General features: G+C 41.0%; 2 protein-coding genes across 2 annotated transcripts; both read right to left on the reverse strand.

Annotated features, from left to right (window-relative positions):
* Window positions 1-14: 14 nt before the first annotated feature.
* traf3ip2l (TRAF3 interacting protein 2-like) lies at window positions 15-7,211 on the reverse strand. The gene is made up of 10 exons (XM_088425967.1): window positions 7,029-7,211; window positions 5,193-5,261; window positions 3,567-4,114; window positions 3,447-3,483; window positions 2,782-2,846; window positions 2,600-2,697; window positions 1,717-1,785; window positions 1,535-1,651; window positions 1,384-1,458; window positions 15-491 (listed from the first exon to the last, which is right to left on the reverse strand). Exons 2-10 carry the CDS (start codon window positions 5,237-5,239, stop codon window positions 345-347), a joined length of 1,203 nt encoding a protein of 400 aa, XP_088282093.1. The 5' UTR covers window positions 5,240-5,261; window positions 7,029-7,211; the 3' UTR covers window positions 15-344.
* Window positions 7,212-8,282: 1,071 nt separating this feature from the next.
* Window positions 8,283-21,682, reverse strand: chd1l (chromodomain helicase DNA binding protein 1-like). Its single transcript, XM_088426695.1, has 25 exons — window positions 21,519-21,682; window positions 21,298-21,410; window positions 21,119-21,225; window positions 20,927-21,032; window positions 20,810-20,841; window positions 20,270-20,351; window positions 20,039-20,201; window positions 18,699-18,854; window positions 18,457-18,549; window positions 17,763-17,859; window positions 17,178-17,251; window positions 17,001-17,111; window positions 16,172-16,286; window positions 15,941-16,094; window positions 15,288-15,483; window positions 15,077-15,222; window positions 14,703-14,866; window positions 14,043-14,242; window positions 13,871-13,969; window positions 12,821-12,891; window positions 12,562-12,676; window positions 10,692-10,800; window positions 9,232-9,420; window positions 8,541-8,622; window positions 8,283-8,463 (listed from the first exon to the last, which is right to left on the reverse strand). The coding sequence occupies exons 1-25, from the start codon at window positions 21,610-21,612 to the stop codon at window positions 8,341-8,343; spliced, it is 2,991 nt and encodes a 996-aa protein (XP_088282821.1). The 5' UTR covers window positions 21,613-21,682; the 3' UTR covers window positions 8,283-8,340.
* Between the last annotated feature and the right edge of the window lie 759 nt (window positions 21,683-22,441).

The following is a 22,441-nucleotide window of genomic DNA, read 5'->3' on the forward strand; positions in this document are numbered from 1 at the left end:
TTCAAATCCAAATCTGCAGCTTTATCTTTTTATTATTATTATTTAAAAAAATAAAAGCCCAAAATGTTTGTGTATTGATTTCAATCGCTCGGAATTTTGGCTCAACAATCACATCGGAACAATGTAAAAAAAAAAAAAAAAAAGTCTTTTTAAAGACAAATTCCAATGCAAAATTCGGTAAACATCTGAGCCCCTTTGGCCGCCTCGTCAGAAAACGTTTTGACATCTTGTCAGCATGACTGTTGGAAACGTAGGAGCCCGATCTTCAAAGCGGCCATTTTTTTTTTTTTTTTGTCTCCCCTTCCAATCGTCTTCTGCTTCGCAAGCGTCGTTGCGAAAGGACTCTAAATGGGGATGGACACGATGGTGGGCAGTTCCCCGATGGGCGGCGGGTTGTACTTCTCCACCCTCATGAGCCGTCGCAGGATGTCGTCGCGGTCGCGCGGCCAAGCGTACACGTGCGTGTTGAGCAGCCAGTTGGGAACGTGGCACTGCGGGCAACACAAATGCGCTTAACCGCGTGGAAATGAGCTACACCGTCGAGCCATCAAATTTGGCCCGTGTCGGGCTCGTTTACTGCCATTCAAAATTGGAAACGTTGTCAATTTTGAATATATCGAAAAGGGATATTTTAATCATGCGTTTCCTACAATTTTTGCATTAACCCATGTGGCATTATGTGATAATTTATTTTTGTGACGATACCATGAGAGATTCAATGGGGGAAAAATATACTCTGGGAGATGAAATTTCCAGCAGATGATTGAAAACGTAAAAATTCAAAACGCAATGATTCTGACATTTCTGTGTGATTGCAGTTAGACGTGCGACAAAAACAAAAATTGTCCAAATTTTGGACCATATAAAACTATTCGAAATACAATTTTTGAGATGCATTTTATTGAGATTTATGACATTGATTTTCCTGCAATTTTTGCAAGATTCCATTGAGTGGCGCTCAAACGGTCAGCAAAAACAAAATTCTTTGTTGACTTGTGTTTTACCTCATAACAGTAGGTGGCGGTAGAGACCAGTTAAAGGCTATGTCTTAAAATGTCAGCGTCAGACCATACCATTTTTCAATTTTTTGTGGCTGTTGATAAATTTAACCTGAAGCTACTGAACAATTTGAGTGGCGGAATGGGGGAAAATCATTAACTTTATTTATTACACCATGAAAAGCAAGTGCAATGTGTGTATGTTTGCAAAGTGCGTGCACAAGGGTTAATAACACCCTGAAACCACAGGGTGGCGCAAGCGGCCAACCAATGACATTCGCAAGCCTTTCAATGACTTTGTCGGTTGGCTTAGCCTGGCCTCCCATCATGCGACAGTCTTGAAAAGTTCTAATACTTGAATTATGACATTATAACGAAATCTTACCTTCTTGGCCCCCGGGAACAAAATGGGAATGAAGCGGAAATTCTTGCTTCCGTTCTGGATGAACTCGTTCTGAAGCTGAAGGCAAAGAAAGCCGAGGGCGTCGAGCGCGAGGGGCGAAGCGGCGGAATTTTTCGGCCGGGTTTTCGGGGACCTGTTTGTGGATGTAGACGGTGTTGCAGGTCCTCTCGTCGTTGTCGGGGCCCAGGTGCGAGGTGGTGACCGTCTGGTGGTACTTGGGGCTGATGATGATGATGATCAGGTACTCCTTCTGCGGGGGCGAAACAAAAATGGGGTCCCTTCATCAAATCCGCCGCGGCGGCGGCGACCTTTGACCTCGCTGAGGTAGCGCTCCATGAAGTCGATCTTGCTGATGCTGCGGAACTGCTGCTCAAATATGTCGATCTGAAAGCACAAAACAAGAAAAACTAATAAGGCTTGTTATTTTTCTGGAAAAAAAAAAGAAAAATACGTATAATAAGTTAATTATAATAAAATAATAAATTTAAAAAATATAATATTTAAGTAGTTATATGTGTATACTGTAGTAAGACTCGTTTTAATTAAAACAAAATGTATAGTTAGGTGTTTTAATGACTATGTACAGTAAGGCATTACAAAAAAAGACATGCATAATAAGGCATATTGTTTTTCAGAAAAAAAAGACCTTTAAAAATGTAAAATAAGCGAATAATAATAAAAAGTCTCTATTAAAAAAATGTATTTGTGTACTTATATGTGTATCGTTGGGCTTGTTTTGATTTAAAAAAAAAACGTGTATAGTAAGGTGCTTTTTAATGATAATGTACAGTAAGCTTTACAAAACAAAAACATGTATATTAAGGCGTTATTTTTGGGGGAAAAAAAAGACCTTTAAAACATATATAATAAGCTAAAAATAGGCTAATAGTTTTTTTTTAAATATTATATAATATATAATATATATAATATTTACGTGGTTACATATGTATAGTAAGGCTTTTATTTAAAATATAGTAAGGTGTTTTTTTTTTTTTTTTTTAATGATCACGTACAGTAAAGCATTAAATAAAAAAGTAAAATAAGGCTTTTGGAAGGAAAACCATATCAAGTAAGGCATTTTGTTGTTACAGTATTGTTTTGTTTTTTTTAAACAACCATCTAAGGTCCAGTTTTAATTTTGACATACAAGTTTGAGAGCGACCAATGTTAGCCAAAAGCGCGCAGAGGAATCTCGTACGTGCGTGTCGAAGCCGTTGTGTCGCAGAAGGGCCACGAATTTGATGATCTGGTTGACGTGGTCGTCGTCGTCCGCCTCGTACGTGACGAACACCCTCCCTGCGTGCGCGCGCGCGGCGGCGACGTTAGCGGTGGCCCGCGCCGCCTCTCTTGGGCCCGCCCCGCCCCGCCCCGCCCACTTACTCTGTTCCAGGGACAACGGCATGCTGTGCGGCGCCGGCTTTTCCACGCCCGGAACGCTGTGGCCCCTACCAGAGAAAAAAAAAAAAAAAAGAACTAAGAAGATATAACTACCGGGGAAGTATTATACTGTATATGTATATATGAATATTATATATGTTTTGTTATTGTGTGTTTATGTCCATGTATTTGAAAGTAGTGAGTGATACTTGATCCCAGCTTGTTTTTTTTTTTGTTGTTGATTTTTTATTTTATGTATTGGGAGTTCATAGAGGCTTCCGATACAATTTGCCGATACTCAAGACCCAAAACGTCTGGCCAGGCTATATATCCTTCCGAGATCCGACCGTTCCGCTTTGAGCTATTTATAGTTTACTGTCAAATATTATGTCTGTGCTTTGCCTTCTCTATAAAAAAATAAAAGCCATCTTATTCAACGCCGGGAACGCATTTTCAGCTTTGCTAGCTGAGCTAGCTAGCATCTAGCTCTCCACTCATATGGCTACCTACCTAACAATCTACCCATCTCGCAAGCTAATTATCTAGCTAATCAGCAATGTAGCTACCAATCAAGCAATCCATCTACCTAGCTAACTATGCATCTGGCTAATAGCCCTCTAGCTAGCTAGCCGTCTGAGTGGAAAGAATGCGAAAGCAAAATAACTCACATGGGAGTGAATCGGCCCCAGGGAGGTCTGTAGTCACCTGTGCGTTGACACCAAAAACAAAGCCGACTCCAGAACAGCACCGGCAAATCGACGCGGCGGCGGCGGCGAGTCGAGACTCACAGTGCTGCGGGGCGTAAGCGGCCGGGTTCTGAGGCCGCGGCGGCTCGACGGGGGCGTCGGCCGGACGCCCGGCCCAGCAGGCGGCCCCCGGCGGCGAGCACGCGTACGGCGGTAGCGCGCGGTGCCGGGCGGGCGGCTCCGAGCGCAGCGAGCACGGCTGCTCCAGGCTGGGCTTGTGTCCGGAAGCGAAGCCCTGGCCGCAGCAGCTGCAGAGTTCGGAGGGGTCCGACCCGGACGGCGGCCCGCTGCTGGGATATCCCGACCAGTCGCCGGAAAAAAACGACGGCTGCGGCCAGCCGCCCTCCGCCAGGCTCGGAAAGGGAGCCGGCGGGACGGAACGGTAGCTGAGGTCGGGCCGGAAACGCCGGTCCGGCTCAGGTTCCCCGTCCCGCTCCGAATTCCGCGAGCCGGGCCGGGAGGGGGAGCCGGACGACGTGTGGTCGTAAAGCGAGGCGGAGTCCGGTTTGGGGGCGGCGGTCGCTTCTCGCTGTTCGGCGCTCATGGTCTCATCGTCCTCTTGTGGCGTGTTGCTGTTGCTCGGGAACCAACTGGACGGGAACACGTTTACGTCGGAAAAAAAGTGGCCCCAGTGAGTGTCTCTTTTGCTTTACCGGACGGGAATCGGACGTCAGCGTGGCGGTGAAAGGAAATACTATTTTCTGCAAATGGAACCCGAGGGTAGAAGATTGAATGAATACATAAAGGGCCCCACAATTGAACCCTGTGGAACACCATATGACTGTGGGGTAGTGCACTTGAGAACTATTTATCGTTAGAAAATGTACACAAAGGGCCCAAACCGAAAAAAAGACCAACCATGTGTGTATTGTTTTTTTGTTTGTTTGTTTTCTTTGACATTAAAATATATGAACTGGAGAAGAACGCTTTTACATCAGACACATTAATGATTAGACTTTTCAGACAGAAGTTGTCTCTGTGTCTTTTTTTTCCTCCGCGTGACATAAATCTGACAGTTATCAGCTTAGCAGTGGAGAGGAAAAACAAATGGAACCCAAGGGTCGAAGACTGAATGAAAACATAAAGTCCCCCAGAATTGAACTCTGCGGAACACCGAATAACAGTTGAGAACTATTTATTGTTAGAAAATGTACAAAACGGTCCATACCGACAAAGGGATCCACCACATCCATACCCTTTTGTTTACATTAACATTATTCTGCCTTGAAACGCAGTCTGGTATTCGGTTTTGTAATCTGACAGTTTAATGTCAGAAAAGCAAAAAAAAAAAAAATATTAGCATCAAAATCTCAAACCTGTCACACGTTTACTTTAATAGACAGGTTTGTCCAAGCTTGAAAAGAAGTCCTAATGACACAATTTGAAAATCAGCTGCTTCATCTTCCAATTAATTTGCTCTTAATTTGAAAAGGCATTTTGCGCTCTTTAGTAAATTACATTTATTAAAACCTTACATTTACTAAAACCTGTTATGATCTCCCGGACCCCGCAAGGTGCCCTCAAGTACCCTCAGGTGTTCTCCTACAGACATTTGAGAAGCACTGCCTTAAGTCATTTCATTGACGGAAAATGTCTTTCATGGTGTACTATTGTTAGCAATAAAACAGTTTTTGTTGAATATTTGTGAGTATTTTGTGTGTTTCTCACCTATTTAGAGATTTGCAAGCTGGCAGCATGATTGAGCCTCCTCGCATCCATGTGTGTGTTCACGTAGCACTTGAGACAGAAAAAAAATGTACATTTTCAGGTGTTGCAAGAACATACTTGTTACTTAGTACTTGTTACTTGTTACTAAGTTACTTAGGAGCTTTTTAATGAAATTTGGCTAAAAGAGTACTTTTATTTTGACTGGAGTCATTTTATTCTGCTACAAACGACACCCCCCCTCCCAGGCAGACTCGATGTCTTTTCTCTGCGATTAATTTCGACATCAACATGTGTGGCCGTGACAGGATGTCCTCACCAAAAAAAAAATGTTACAAGTTGTGGTGTAATGTCAAGGGCGGTAACATGCAAAAATAGAAAGACAAAAAATGCACGCACAGCGATTGGATGCAAAATTTGCCATGTAGAATTTTTCCAATGCAAAGCGGATAAAATATGACCAGCAACAGCGTTGCAGCACTATCACTCCCAAGCAACTTATATGTGAACACAAATAGTGGAGCAACATATGTAGACTGACAGAATAACAATTCTCACAGCCATATATTATTGAAATTTAATTCAAAAAATGACTATTTCGCAGCCTACTAAATGAGCTATAAAATGTTTTGTGGTTTTATGTTCTCTGTCTGAATGTCTATAATGAAAACAGTTGAATGCTAAAAAAAAATGCCACCAAAAAAACTGCAATCACAAAAACAAAATGGAAGCAAACTTATGACAAAACAAATGCATTTTTTTTTAAACAGATAACAAAAAAGTTGAAAAAAAAAGTTGACAAAACAATGCTCTTAAAAAACAGGCACAAATCAAAAAACAGAAAAAAAAAATCTGAAACGCAAAAATACGCCAAGTAACACCACTAGGGAGCAGGACTCACCTATCGCACCTCAGTCAGCCACGGCGTTCTGAATAAAATAGCGTTCATGGAAAAAAAAAAAAAAACTATTTTGTTTTTGTTGTTGTTGTTTTTTTTAGCCACTCAAGAAAGCAGGATATTTATGCAACGGCGCTCCCTGCTACTGACAAAAATCGACGTCAAGGTGCCCTCGGGCTCGCATTGCGAAGGTCATGTGACCAAAGCACAAACACATGATTGGCGACATTTGTGATGCGAGCTCGAGGGCATTTTGACGTAAATTTCAGTTGACGGCATTGGAGAGATGCCGCATGTCATCCTGCAAATTTTTGCGTTTTAATAAAAATATTCGTAGTAAGAAAATATAAAAGAAAACGACAAAAAATTGCTTGTCTGTGAAGTTCTCATACGTACTAAAGTTAGGACAGCCAACTAGCATACTTTTAAGACAAAAGGTAAGCTAGCTAGCTAGCAAACTTTTAAGGCAAAAATATTTTCAATGTGTAATTTTCTTTGTTTCGTGAAAACGTCAACTGGGTGTTTCACCCTCCCACACACGCGCACGCGCGCGCACACAGGGGCTTTCTGCATGTATTTGAAGTAGTCAACAGTTGGCCCACGTGCGATGACATCGATTACAAAACTAAAAAGTCCAATTCTTTTGCTAACAATCACGCATACACGTAAACGCATCTTAAGAAGCGTCGGAGCGTAATAAGTCATTTCATGAGACCAACTCTCAAATGTTTTCCATTTAAATGACATGACATATAAAGTGGCATTTAAAATGACATTTGTGGTTTCGCATGTGACCTCGATTCTATTTTTCCGTGGTTGGAGAGCTTACGATGTAAAAGTTACGTTCTTAAAACATTATACGTGTCAGGTTTTTTTTTTTTACACGTTCAAATTCAGGTTACAGGAAAAAAAAAAAAAGAGGAAAAAAAGAGTTCTCTTGCCTCCAGCCTATGGTAGTTGTGAGAGAATTCTTCCCGGCGACGCCCAAGCTCCCTAACAGGAAAACGAGCTCGCTCGGCGGCTACGTTGTGGGGACCGTTTCGATATCTGGTTCTCGGTCTCCGCTTCACACGTTTGCTCGCTTGGGTTTTTGCTTCTGGTGTGAACTGAAATCGCTCGGAGTCTTTCCGCCAAGTCACGCCCACTCCCGACTTCCCACGCAGCGTCAGTCAGGTGTTTACTCGACCGTAAACAACACGTGGATCGAACATGCACTTTCGTGTTTTCTTTTTTTGTCGTTTATTATTAACGGGGTAGTCATTTTATTTGGCCATTTTCAACAGTAACATGTTAGTACTTTGTCTATAATTGTGACTTTTTTTCACAATGCTTCAAAAAACATTTTGCCTCTTGCGTCGACTAAAAATCACGTGCTGAAAGTGCAGGTTACGACCAATCATGGTTGGGATGTCACATGACCAACAGGTGAGGCGTGATTGGTCGTCAACCGAGTTTGGAGTCATTTTTCAGTTGATTGCAAGTAGAAAAATGTGTTTTTAAAGGTCTGGCTTAATTATTTTACTTGTTAATATACATGGCTAACATATGAAAACGCATTAATTCTATACATGACTAGTACATCAAAAAAAAAAAAAATCAGGAAAGTATCTAACTCTAGTCTGCCATTTTGTGGAAGAACATTTAACACTGCCAATGACGGCTATAGATGAAAATTAATAGTAAACTTTAGCCATTTCCAGCAGTACAAAGTTATTATTTTGTCTATAAATATTTTTGATAAGAGATTTTTAAGTACCTTTTGAAAACATTTTTCCCTCTTGCTGTGGACTGAAAATGACATCATAGCTCACCCGTTTAGTGGGTTAGGTCAAGTGATGTTTGCAAGCTGTGTCGTGATCTGTCGTTTGTGACGTGAACCATAAGAGCTTGTGATGTCATTTTCGGTCAACTGCAGGTGGCAAAATGTGTTTTTTTTATTGTACATGGCAAACATTTATCAAATTGAATTGACCTTTTACCATTCAAAACTGCTAAATAAGTGTACTATCAAATACTTGAAAGGTAATGGTCCAAGCGCGGATCCCTGAGGAACCCCTAAACACATTTTTTTCATATCAATTCGAATCTGCGAGACAAAACAACTGTGATGGTCATCGTCTTTCTGCCAGATCGATATAACCTAGAGCCATTTGAATATTGTTTTTGAATATACTGCGAATATTGTAAACAGAGCAAAAGATAAATTCAGATTTTATTTCTTGCTCCAACACTGAGCTAAAACACACGCAGGTGTTATGTGAGCTGGAGTGTGAAAAGTGCGCTGTCCACCATTCTCTGTTGGGAGAAGCAGGCCTCTAACCAGGCCTTGCGCACCGGCATGGCCCCATCGTAGCGGCGCGTCAGCTCCAGCAGCTCCTGTTTTTGCACACGCCGCAAAAAATCATCACGTTCAAGTCGAAGTCAGCGGAGAGGCTGAAATTTTCGTAGCTAACCTGAGAGCGGATCTCGTGCTCCACCTCGGCGACGACGTGCGTCACCTCGTTGCTCATCACCTCGTCTTCGTCGCCGTCGTAAGTGTACAGCAGCTAAGGAACCTTATGTTTATATATTATTATATTATATATATTGCTAATTTTATTGACATTTTTCCTTCTGCTCAGGTGGACAAAACAGAAAAATACAGATTTTATGTATTTCTTTTTTAAAAAAGAAAAAAAAAAGTTTAATACCCTGTCTACATCAGTTTACGTCACTATTTTTCTACCTTTAAAGTCAAACCAGTCAAAATATCGGCAATTTTTTAAACAAAAAATGCTCTTCCATGAATTTTCATTCATGATCTATTTAAGGGCTTAACTTTGCTTTTTTTTAATTGATATTTTCCCTCCTGCTGAGTCAAACCAGACCCCCAAAAAAATCATGTACGTTTTTAACGAAAGAAACAAACCTGAAAAAAGGGAACAAAAGCAAAAAAATAAAGAAAATTTCAATCTCTACTTCGCAGATTTCAGTTACTGCGGGTAGTTTTTGAATCGTGACCCCCCCCCCCCCCCCCCCAAAAAATGAGGGAACACGGTATGTCTAATTGGTCGATTTTTTTCTAAGTTGCCGAGAAAAACACGATTAAGGTGGTTAGCACTTCTACTTAGCTGAAATAAAATAAATACAGGTCATCAAGGATATGTAACGAGGTAGCGGGCCAGTCTCTTCCTGTCGGTTGCCGTCAAGTTGAAGAAAAACACACGAACGCCCCTCATGAAACATGGCAGCTCAGGGGGGGTCCGGGGGGAGGATGGGCCTGCCTGCGCTTCCGGGGAGGAAACCGACGATGTGGCGGCCGCTGCGTTTTTGCCACTGCGACTGTGATAGTATCTGTCAGCCAGGTTAAGGAAAAGAGGTGCAAAATTTAAGGAATTTTCAAAGTTTGCACAGGAATTGAGTGTGTTGTAATAAAAATATTTGAATGAATTTCAAACAGAAAAAGAACTTCTGATAAGCTACTGTAATTAGCTAGCGAGCTAAATAGCTCACTATCCAACTAAATAGCTGACTCACAAGCTCGGGTGCTAACTAAATAAAAAAATAACAGGAAAAAAATACAAGGCAGTAAAATAAACAAAAAAAAAAGAGCAATCACAATGTGAGGCAAATAAATGTTTGCTTATTAATGAAGGAATAAAAAATATTAGGCAATGAAATTAGGTAGAATACAATACAAACATAAGCTAAAAACATATAAACAAAAAAAAATAGTACAAACAAACTAGCTACTGCAGATAGCTAGCCAGTTTTCTCATTAGCTCGCTAACTAGCTAACCAAAAAGGTCGTAGCTAAGAGAGAGTGAGTTAGTTAGCTTGCAAGATAGTTAACTAGCGCCCTCACTATATAATTAGCACGCTAAGCAATCCAACTAACTGGCTCACTAGCTAGCAAATGAGGTCTCTCGCTAACTAACTAGCTTGGTCGCTATCAATCTTACTAGCTAAGTAACAATCCCGTAGCTAACGAGAGAGCTAGTTAGCGAGCAAGCAAACTAGTTAATTAGCTTGCTCACTAATTAACACGCTATCTATCTAACTAGCTCATTTGCAAGCTAATGAGCTCACTCGGTAACTAACTTGCTCGCTAGCTAGCTAACTGGCCATCTCACTACGCAAAAATTCGTTTGTAGTTAGTTTGCTCGAAAGCTAGTTAACGAAGTTGCTCATTACCTAACTAGCTCTCTAGCTAACTAACTAGGTCACCTGCTAGCCAACTTGCTCGCTAGCTAACTAGCTCACTCACGACTCAAATCACAAGTGGGAATAAATAACTGAAAATAAAAAATACAGTACAAGGAAAATGAATACAAAAATATAACATAACAATGCTTGGCTCAAAAGAATAAGCAAAATGGAAAATAAATGTTTTCCTTATTGAAGGAAAATGCCTTGTAAAAAATACAAGGCAAAGAATTTAAATAGAAAATATACATGCTATACATGAAACTATAGAGTAAATCTAAAGCAAATAAATAAACAAAGAATGTAAGGGATAAAACTTGAATCCAAACTAAAGAACTACTGTATAAGAAATACAATCAAATCAAAAACATACAAACAGATAACTTTTCATAAAAAAAATATTGAAGGACAAAGGATACATGAAGGTGGGAATGCCCCTGGAAGCCAGATGTTTCCTGATCAGACGCTCGGTGCCGTACCAGTTGAAGCCCTTGGTGGCGTGGCCGATGCGCGGCAGGTGCACGCTCGCTTGAGGATCAACAAAAAGCGGGACAGGCGAAACGCCATTTCATCCTCCCTCCCATTCAAGTAGAAGTCATCTCCGAGCACGCATTCCAGCGCGGCCGCAGATGCGACGCTCGCCGCCGACGGGAGGAACGGCCCGGCATTTCCCGTCATTCGAGTCTAACCGAGAACTTCAAAGGCCGCTCATACCTGCAGAGCGTCAAACTACGACGATGTGGTCTGTGGTCGGTGTAATACAAATTTGGTGACTTGAACAATAAGACTTTACGTAGAATTTTTTTTTCTCGCATGACGGTGTCTTCATTCTCAAGTAAAATAAGACATTCCTAAAGTTATTTTAGCTAGTGAAGCAGTCAAGACTTTTATATTATTGTTCTTTTTTTCTTGACTTTTTACTATTTATACATCTATCCAACTATCGAGCAAGCTATCTAGCTAGCTAGCTGCACAGCAAGGCAGCTGCTGTTCTAGCTAGCTATCTACCGAGCTACTTATCAAGCTAGCTTGCTAAACAGCTGCGCACTACAATACCGTTCTAGTCAGCTAGCGACGTTTCTAGCTAACCACTCATCTAATAACTACCTACCTATTTATCAACCCTTCTAGCAAGATAACTCAGTATCTAGCTAGTTACCTACCTCGCTACCTAGCTATAACTGTTATACAATAAAACTATACTTGCGAGCTATCTACGTAGCTAGCTCGCAAGAACAGTTTTATTTTTGTACGATAGCTAGCTAGATGGCTAGGTAGTTATTGTAGAAAACTGTTGTTGTGAGATTACGTGTGTTATTACGAATTCTTGGGGAATTTATTTAAAAAAATATGATTTGTTGTAAAAATAGGAAATATATTTGTAATATTTATGAGTTTTTGATAAACCTGTAATATATTTTTGTTTATTATTACACTACGTTTATTCTCACAAAATAAACCTATTGCTGTAACGTGTACGTTTTCATTTTACAAATATAAACACGACTAATCTGGAAAAAACAGAAATGTATTAAGTTTCCTTTATCCTAATATTGTAACTTAAAAATAACAGTTTTTTAAGTGTTTAATAAAATGATACAACTAATCCAGAAAAAATAAAATAACCTTTCCTGAAAACCTGTGGTCTCATTAAATTTAATTTATTTTTATATTATGACTAAAAAATTTTATTATTCTTGTAATATTTCCTTCTTTCCTAAAAAAAAAATATGACTTATTTCCATCACAAAAAAGGATGACAATTTTTATGTCACAAACCAAAAAATATGTTTTGTAATAGACATACTAAAATATGACTTTCAATCTTAAAAAAAAAAACATACAAGCTTAAACTACAATTTAATGTTGAAGAAATACTGGATTCTTTTCTTGGAAAAAAATTAAACCCGAGTCACCTAAAACTATGAATCGATTCTCATAAAAATATGACTTTTCTCAAAAAGATATGGCCGCCTTCTTTTTATTTATTTTTTCCCTGATTTTTTTTTATAAAAAAAATAAAATATATATATATATATATATATATATATATATATATATATATATATATATATATATATATATATATATATATATATATATAAATAAATAAAACCCTGCCTCGTAAAAAATAAAACAATTACCGGTACTTTTAATGAAACAGTAAGACCGATTTGAAAATAATATAACTTAAGCTGCCGTCAAAAACTGGATTGCGATATTATGACCCTTTGCATTTGATTTTCAACGTGACTGAGCCCATTCGGATTCATCGGGGTGCATTACCACCTTGAATCCTTTTGGCGGCGGAATGAATCTTCCTCAGGCCGTCGTCCAGCGCCGTCAGGAAGATGCCGGACAGTTTGTTGGCTTTATCTCGCTGCTGCGCCACGATGAGGGCCAGCTGAGGGGGCAGAGCGCGTTCAAAAGTTAACTCCTCGCGAGCTGAGCGTATCACAATTTGAATCGGGGGAGGAAGTCGCACAAACGCACACGTAGACGCAATCGCACGCACGCGTGCGCGTGTGAGTAAATGCTCGGAACCTACGTGATCATTCCCGTCCAGGCGGGACTGTTTGTCATCGATGGGGAAAAATAGCACGCTTCCGAGATCCAGATCTGTAGGGGGGCAAAAAAAAAAAAAAACAATACGGAAAGGAATATTTTACAGGTTGCGTAATAAGGGACTACACAGGTCTACATCAAATTTAAGACACCCCCCTCCCCCTTTATTAGATGTGATCAAGGGGTACCAATATAACAGATTTATGATCTCTTTGTGACCCTTTTTGAAATCACAAACATTTATGACCGTTTTGGGAACGGTCAATAATATCACTGTAATATACAGTATTGCAAAAATATATGACCCTTAGGAGCTTTTTGAGAAGATCTATAGTATGCGTCATCAAATGTGACCTCTAAAATTTGGAGATATTTTCGCAAAAGTATCACAAAAATGTATGACTGTTTTAGGAAACATGAATAATTTCACTATATTACAAAGATTTATGATAAATTTATGACCCTTAGGCGCATTTTTTGAAAAGATGTATCTTTTATCAAGTGACTACTAGAAATTGCCAATATTTTTGCAATATAAACACAAAAATAGATGACCAGTTTAGGAACGGTCAATAATTTCACTACTGCAAAAATGTATGACCATTTTCGTACCAGTTTCTAAAAGACTCTTAGAAATTGGCAATATTTTCAGAGGAATATATTAAAAGAAAATATGACAAATGTATTACCTTTTTGTGCCCACGTTTTGAAGACTTTATCAAACGTATCCACTAAGGGCAATACAAGTGTTCTATTTGAAAATTTGATGGCAAACGCTTGACGAATTTGTGACCGATTTTTGAAAAGACCTTGATTTTTGTAATCAATTGTGACGGGTAGGAATGGGCAACATGCTCATAGTATTACATCACTAAAACGTATGACGAATTTATGACCTCGTCTTTATCAAGCAGTAAGAATCATGTGAAACCTGTTCGCCTTGGATCACAAAGATTTATGACAAATTTATGACGCATTCTTCTGGCCGTGCCTCCCACTTTATCCCAAGCCTAGTCCATCTTTTCCCTCTCACCTTTCATCTCTCCTGCAAGCTCATACTGCCGCCGGGGTTCATCCGACCTCACCTCAAGCGCAGTAAACAAGCCGCCTTTCCCCCACCGGCCCGAATCATCTAACGACAAAACGAGGCGACGCCCAATCAGCAGCGGCGCTACAATGTATTGGCGCTATAATGCATTGCGTACCGACGCAATGGACGACGACGGCGTCCCCGCGTGCGGCATGCGGATGCGTCACGTCGCCCAGGACGTAGTGGATGGCGCCGCTGTCCGAGTCAGCCGAGCTCACGCTGCTGCGGTCCTCCTCTTCGTCCTCTTCGTCTTCCTCGCTCTCCGCCGACTTCAAGCAGCGAGATGTGTAACCGCTGGACGCCCACCAGGCCATCCTGAATGGAAGGACACCATAACTGGACCTTACTGTACTTAATTAAGATTCGACAGTAGAAAGTGACTGAGTCCAATCTTTGTTTACTAGTTCAATACTTCTATTTTTTTTAAATCCTTTTGTCACAGGAAGACCTGGCCATTTTTGTTTTCAAAATACTTGAAGACAAAGTATCGTGTAAAGGGACCGATTTATAGTCTCTTTCTTGTGTTTTAAACATTAAGACACCCCCAAAATTGTATTTTATATATTATTATTATCAATCTCTGTTAGCCCGTTTATGGCACTTCGCATTACTATGTTTTTATATAAATTATACCTTTTGTTTGAACAATTATGTGTAAATATCATGCGTAATCACCGTATTATAAATAACCATATCTTGTTTCAAATATCCATATCGACCACATACATGCAGAACAATTCAAAATTAATGAAATGAAAATGAGCGTATGTTTTACTTTTTCTTGAACTTGTGCTCCTCCTGCCTCTTTTTGGTTTCTGCTTCATATCTGGCCCGCTTGGCCGCTGCCTCTTGGCGCTTCTGCCGCCGCAGCTCTAGCTCCGCCTCCGTGAGAGGCCGCCGCTTCCTGGTCGGGAAAACCAGCCCCGCTGTCGCCGACACCTGAAAGAAGTACGGTAGCCCCTTACACAGATGCTGTTACAAGAACATTACATTCTTGGTACTTGAAATTAGATGTTTACGCCGCAACCAAAATTAGGATTTTGGGTCTAGTTTATTAACATATATTTGTCTCAAAACTTCTGTCCATCGTGCAAATATATGTTAATAAACTAGACCCAAAATCCTAATTATACCATGAGAAAGTCATACATCAGTTTTGTTTCGTAGACTTCGTCCTTCTCCGCCGGATTTGTGCAGATCGGCGAGCTGTTCCTCCAGCAGGCGCTCGAAGCTTCTCTGGTCCTCTGAGCTGGGGTCCTTGCTGTAGTCTTTGCCCTCGAAGCAGTACATGTGGTCTGGGACCATACACCCGACGTCACCGTGAGGATAACGACGCGCAAGCGGCACGATAAAAACATACTCTGCCTGTCAGACTCCGAGTCACTCTCATCGTCCTCTCGCAAGGAGGAAGTTTCTTGGTCGGCGTCGTCGTCTTGGTCGAGCGTCCAACGGCCGTCGCGTGAGGCGCCAAGGATCTTCTCCAGTTTTACGTCCTGGATCGAGCTCTCGTCGGAGGACAGGAGCTTGTCCACGCCAAATTTCAAGATATCACTGAGCTGGAACAGCATGTTTAATATCCCACATATGAGAAATGCAAGGGACAGGAGTGCAATTAACAATCATGTCCACAGGATGGCAATATTATGCTTTACATGACATTCCACCATGTCCGTTCTCATTAATAACTGTCTGCCCTACAACTATCGAAGACGGTTAAATTAATATTTGTCTAAATATGTCTACATTTCATCTGTCACATACACTACAAGTAAAACAAGGTATTGCTGAGGGTGAATTTACCAATGATAAAACTTCTCTTTAAAACTTCTATCTTACATTTCCATTGCATATCAGAGAAATAATACAACTTTGTTCTGCTTTTCCTAGCTTAATTATAATTCATTCCTTTGATGAACTCTAGCAACACAAGTCAGCTTATGTAGAGCTCACACAGGAAGTGCCGATAATTGAAAATGATGGGAGGGATGAGAGAGGGTGAGTGTTGCAACTCACATGCAGCCCCGCCGCCGCAGACTGCGCACGCTCCAGCAGAGAGAAGCGCCCCTCTTCAATCACTGTATTGGTGAGCTCCAGCTTGGAGATGGCGCGCGAATACATGATCTCCTCCACTGTGTCTCTGGCCAGCAGACGGATCACCTTAACCGGCCTGCAGCCGACATTTTCAAAAAATGAACAGAATAAAAGATGGCGGCGCCGCTTGGGTCACACGACAGTGGCGGGCACCTGTGCTGGCCAATGCGGTGGCAGCGTGCGGCCGCTTGCAGGTCGTTTTGAGGGTTGAAGTCGCTGTCCATGAAAATGACCGTGTCAGCCGCTGTCAGGTTCATGCCAACACCTCCTGCATGGAACACAATTGAGAAATCAGAAAAGATTTTTTTTTTAATCCCTGTTGCAGTATTTTGAACATTTTTCGGTCATTTTCTTCCACACCGTTCTCAAATTATTTTAGCCAATGGATGGGCACGCCCCTGGTAGTGTGATAACTAAGTGGTCATGCCATATTGAACTTTGACATGTTGTCACCATCTGGGTGAAATTTCAGCTCCCTATTGTCTTTTTTCATTGCTTTTCCTGTGATGTGAAATCAAATATCAAAGAATTAGAAAAAAAAAACACACAAGGTTGAAAGCAAGAGATAGTCCTCTCCTTTAGTCATTTTCAGTAGGAAAAAGTTTATATTTTGTCCATAATTATTTTTTCATGTATGATTACTTCCTCTAAAAAACAATTTTTCCACTTCCTGTCGACTCAAAATAACATTAGATGTGCTCAAGGCTTGAGTACCAAACAAAACAAAGAACTCGGGACTGACTAAATGCTAATGCTAGCTTAGCACAAAAGACTACGCTCAACTAAATCATCCTATTTTAAGTCTGATGTGAACTGAAGGGCCGAAAGCTATCGCGACAGGAAGTGGCTGTGGCCTTGTTTTCACCGGCGAGCGTCATCCTGCCACAGCTCTTATCTGCCTGCCCGCATCAGGCGCGCACACACACACTCACACACACATTTTAGCTGAAGAGGCGAAAATCCAAAGAGCGTGCGAGCACACCTGCTTTGGTGCTGAGCAGAAAGACAAAAACGTCCTTGCTGCTGAAGTTCTTCACGGCCAGATTGCGTTCTTCGCCGCGTACCGAGCCGTCCAGACGCTCGTAGCTGAATCCTGCGCGGATAAAATACGGCGGTCGAAATATTAGGCGCCCCTGGAGCGCCGGCGTGTCGCTCCCACCTCTGTATTCCATGTAGTCCTGAAGAATGTCCAGCATCCTTGTCATCTGAGAGAAGAGCAGAACGCGATGGCCGCTGCAACAGAATTTGAATAAATGTATAAATAAAAACATACATAAACATAGTTTAAGGCAGGGGTTCTCAAAGTGGGGGGGGGCGTGAAATAATTTGGGTTTTTTGGAACTGATTTAGATTATCTTTTACCAGTTACAGATTTGTGCCTCGTTTGGCTTAATCTTGCATTTTAGCGCCGCCTCTGGCTGCAGTTGATATTGCACCGTCTGTCTACCAAGAGCTTCATTTAGTCACATTTTTTCTTTAGTTGACGGAATTCTCATATTTTCAACTGAATCTTTTTGTTTCATGTACACACTTTGCAGACTATACAAATTGCATTGGAAAGTGTTTTACAATATGTTGTATAAAACATTGAATATGTATATTATGTACTGTAAACGTGGTAGAGTCGGCAATGAAATACTTAATTGTAGAGTGATCTAGAACATTAACTCTCGTGCAAACTTTTTTAGAGTGATCTAGCACATGTCCACAACTATGTTCTACTCCACGACAGGAAGTGACGTACCCTTGATGCAGGTAGGTTAGCATGCTGTCAAGGAGGCAAAGCTTCCCGCTGGCTTCCACCAGATGTTCCCCCATCTCAAATGGCTCTGGCTCCACCCCTGAGCCAAGACAAAAAAAAAAAAAAAAAAAAAAAGGCATACTTTTTTCCCAAGATTGAAGGCTAAAGGTACGTATGCGTCCTATGAACGGAAACTTTTTCATTCTACATCATTCGAGGAAGATCGATCCATCATTCACATAAGCCAAGATTTGACGTGCAGGTGCGCATTTTTACAGATATTTTCTCAATTACAAAAATGACCGTAACGGGGCTAGCTAACATTCCGACATCAGTTGGCAGTTAGCAGGCAATACCTGTTGCACCTAACCGCAGCTTGTGTTAACTGTGGTTATTACAGCATTATTTTCAATAAAAGAAGTGAGCAGACTCAACCAACGTCCGAGTCTATCCTTCACGCGCAGGAATAGTATTCCTAAAACGGAGAGGATCAAGTAAAAGTTTTAATGTCTCCATCTGGAAAGGAAAAACAACTGCTTAGAATACCCCCTGAAGTTCCTTCAAGTACCCCCTGGGGTAATAGTACCCCCATTTGTGAAACACAGTTATACAAGGTAGCATAGAAAATCCCAGAATTTGAGCATAAAATAAAGGGCGCGTCCTATGCGTGTAAATTACGGTAATGGAAGCTCCTTACCATCGAAGAGATACGGGTGGTCCACACACTTTCTCAGCTGAATCAGGATGTTGAGCAGACGGGTCTTGTTGCTTTGCTCGCTGCCAAAAGCCTCTAAGAGCAAATCGTGGCCAAATAAGGAAGAATTTTCCAAAAGCCTCTCCATCCCACATGGATTTGATCGGCCTGGTAACAGGCTGCGCTTTTGGGATGACGATGAAGAGCATTCACGCAGAATATGAGGGAAATGGTTCCACTCTCACCGACATCCTTCATGAGGAGGGCCTTGTAGTATTTCTTCTGGAGCGCCGACATGCCGTGGTACACCACCACTTCCGTTTTCTTGGGCAGGTCCACAGCCACCTCCGACTTGACCCGGCGGAGCAAGAATGGTTCCAGGACGCTCTGCAGTTCGGCAGCTGGGGGCCCGTGGACAAACAGGTTTGGAAATAACCGACATGCTTCGGCATAGTTTGAAATGGAACGTAACAAACAAGTAGGGTTACAAATTGGAATTTAGCCTTTTTTTTTAGAAGGAAATACTTATTATTTAATCAATAATCAACCATGACATGAAAATAACATCACGTACTGAAAGCACAGGTAACAACAAATCACAACTCAGCTCGTGAATGTCACATGACCTGCAGGTGACTCATGATTGGTCGTTACCCAAGCCTTGAGCACAGGCGATGTCATTTTCAATGGGTAAATTTGTTTGTGAAAAATAATGTACTGGTCAAATTAATCAGAGAAAAAATATTAACTTTTTACCACTGAAAATTGCAAAATGAGTGAACTATTCTTTTAAGATGAGTTTTATCATTTTCTAGGATATTTATGTTATTCAGAGATGGGAAAATTACATTTTTTTTGCTGGTCCGACATTGGTCATTCATCAGAGCCCCACCCCCTTTCCGTCATCGTCGGGCCGTCATTTTTTCAAACCGGACAGAATTGTAATCGTCGTCCGTCAATCTGTCTGCATATTTTTGTCCAACCTTCTGCCACCACTAGAGGGCGACATTTGACTTTTTTTTCTGTGGTCCGTCATTTGTCAAGTGCTGTACTACTGTCTGCACTCGTGCTATTTTTTTTCTCTTTTAGTACTAACACTTAAAGTTAACGCCATGTCTACGTTCCTACAGTTACACTGCAATTGAAAGACAGATGAGTAATATAAGTGTAACACGAAAATAAAACCAGCTAAGTGGTTTAAACTTGGGCTGTATATGACCGCATGTCCAATATCCCACATTTGAAAAATACAGGGGACAAGAGTGCAATTAACAACCATGTCCACTAGATGACATTATCATGCTTTACATGACATTCATCACTCCCTGCACTGCAACTACAGACGACGGTTTCATTAACATTTGTCGAAATTTCATCGGTCACATACACGACAAGTAAAACAAAGTATTGCTGAGACTGAATTTTGTAAAATATAAAAATCTTTAGTTAGTAATTATAAAACTTCTATCTTAAAAAAAACTTCTATCTTGCATTTCCTGGCCATGAATTGACGTCACGGAATTTCAAGGTGGTCCTCAAGTCTTTCATTTTCCAGATGCAGAAAAAATAAATAAATAAATCATACCGAGTTCAGGTTGACTCCGCACATCAGCATAGGAGCGGGCAAAGCCGTCAGCGTCATCTTCCGAGAAGACTGCGGGCTGGATGAAGCTCAGCAAGGAATAGAGCTCCAGCAGGTTGTTCTGGATGGGCGTGCCGGTCAGCAGAACCCTGAAGTCCACTGAGAACTAGATGGGAGTAATTACATGAAGCTGTCGCTGATGATGATAGTGATGAAGATGTTGCAACAGAGTACCTCTGTCAGGGTCTTGCGCAGCAGAGAGTTCTGGTTCTTCAACCGATGAGCCTCATCCACAACCAGAACCTTCCACTTCCACCTAAGAGAGGGAATGACAAAATGTTAAAAATAAAAACGTCAGATTCCATGATTCACAAGTGTATTGGGTGAGGGAATTAAATAATAAAAATAACACAAAACCTCACTGATGTCAATATCATTTTTTAGAATTGTACTCAAGCAGATGAAAAAGAGGGGCGCGCTCTAGCGGACAAGTTGGTGAATTACAGTTTTCAGCAAACATTTAATTTTGAATTTGGCCTTTAAATTTCATTTTCTGAGATACTATTAGTATTTCTAAGTTTTTTTTTCCACCATCACGTGCAAAAAAATCCTTTGTAGGTCAAATTTCTCACTAGGCATGACTCCACATGCCTACACAAAAAAAAGCTTGTTTTTTGAATGCTTGAATGCAAAGATGCAATAAATTAAACAAAATAATTTAAAAAAGTGAAAAAAAAGTGTTTTTTTTGTTTTGTTTTGTTTTAAGATACTCACCGTCTCAGGAAGGAAGCATCCTTGAGGCAGAGCTGAAAAACGGGCCATTTTAGGAATCGAACAATCATCAAAAACGGAACATTTGTCCATGCTTACGTGTACCTCAAAACTACTCACCTCGTATGTGGTGAGCAGGACGTGGAAGTCCTGCGCGTCCCCTTGGATCTCGAGCCGTCTCTCTTTGTCTCCCTTGTAGCACAGCACGGTCAAAGACGGCGCAAAGCTGGGGCGGGCAAACAACAACGGATGTTGAGACTTTTATTGGGAGGACGAGACTATTTTTAAGATCCTGTACTCAAACATCTTTACCGTTCCAACTCACTCCTCCAATTCTCCATAACAGAGAGCGGGCTCAGGATCAAAAATGGACCTTTGACCTTCAGAGCCCCTGACATGTACACCAGCAGGCTGATGGTCTGAAGATACAAAACATGAAATGGATACACACACTGATAACACCGTGGAGGAACTTTATAATTGTCTCAAACCTGACAAGTTTTCCCCAAGCCCATCTCATCTCCCAGGATGCATCCCTGCTGATTCTTCAGGCACTGAGTCAGCCATTGGACGCCATGGAGCTGATAGGCCCTCAGTTGGATCCCTGTTGAAAAACCGAAACACTCCCATGATACGCAGTCCATTTTTGTTTCATTACAAATGGATGAAGCCATCGAAACCCCCCTGTCGCTACGCTCTAAATAAAAGTTACCTTTTAAACCCCAAAGCCGCAAGTCACTCTGTATCAAAGTCGTCTTTTTTTTGGCGGGCACGCTGTTTTGAATCTTGAGAAGTAATTCTTTCATGTTTCCTCACTGGGGTGGCAAAAACAAAACAATCTACGAGGAATGACGTCTGAGCGCCATGCCCCGAAAAGTCCGCTGGACTCTTCCGCTTTCGTCACGTGATGTAGGAAGTCATTCAAACTTTCAACGACTTTCCGAAAATTCACTTTTGAACCCCGATACTGCTAGATATAAAAATATATATATTTTAAGGAACAAAAAAATCATGTTTACAAATCTAGGTTTAAAAAAAATCCCCAAAATACAAACACAGTACAGACGTCAACCCAAACGCGCCCACCTTTGTCACGTGATAGAGAAAGTCGTTCAAAACTTCCCGCGTCGCTCCAAAACTCCAGTTTTGAACCACAACACTGTTGTTTGTTCCGAGCCAGAGGCACCCTATATTAAAAAAAACATCCTAAGAAACAAGAGGTTTCCAAATCAGTGATTAAAATAAATACTCGCAACTGTCAAGCACTTCCGTGTTTGTCACGTGACGCAGGAGCACTTTTAAAACCTTCCATGAGACTCCAAACATTAAAATTTAATCCTCAAGACTACTAGCTGTTCTCAGCCAGGGGCGTACGGTAATAGAATTATGCATTTATTCCACTATAATAATTAACTTTCGTGTTACTTAATCAGGAATTCAAAAATGCGGACAAGTTCGTAACAGCCTTCGCATTAGTCACGTGATCCAGCAACTCAGTGCTCGTGACGTCACAACGCGCACATCTAAAAATAATTTACGAATGAGCGTTTGTGATTTGCCCCAAAAAACATTTTTTTTGCCATCGTCCTCAAAAATAATAAAAATATAAAATAATGAATACTAGTAAAATAAATA

This window comes from Hippichthys cyanospilos, chromosome 10 (assembly GCF_059441005.1).
Source record: "Hippichthys cyanospilos isolate Australia breed blue-spotted pipefish chromosome 10, RoL_Hcya_1.0, whole genome shotgun sequence".
NCBI classification, from domain to species: domain Eukaryota; kingdom Metazoa; phylum Chordata; class Actinopteri; order Syngnathiformes; family Syngnathidae; genus Hippichthys; species Hippichthys cyanospilos.

Coding starts and splice junctions, on each gene's coding strand:
- traf3ip2l (XM_088425967.1), bottom strand. CDS start 5,239: ATGCGAGGAGGCTCAATCATGCTGCCAGCTTGCAAATCTCTAAATAG. Junction 4,115..5,192: donor GCTTGCAAATCTCTAAATAG/GTGAGAAACACA, acceptor GTTCCCGTCCAG/TTGGTTCCCGAGCAACAGCA. Junction 1,459..1,534: donor CCGTCTACATCCACAAACAG/GTCCCCGAAAAC, acceptor CTTTGCCTTCAG/CTTCAGAACGAGTTCATCCA.
- chd1l (XM_088426695.1), bottom strand. CDS start 21,612: ATGAAAGAATTACTTCTCAAGATTCAAAACAGCGTGCCCGCCAAAAAA. Junction 21,033..21,118: donor TGGAGGAGTGAGTTGGAACG/GTAAAGATGTTT, acceptor TGCCCGCCCCAG/CTTTGCGCCGTCTTTGACCG. Junction 18,550..18,698: donor CCTCCTCATGAAGGATGTCG/GTGAGAGTGGAA, acceptor ATTTGCTCTTAG/AGGCTTTTGGCAGCGAGCAA.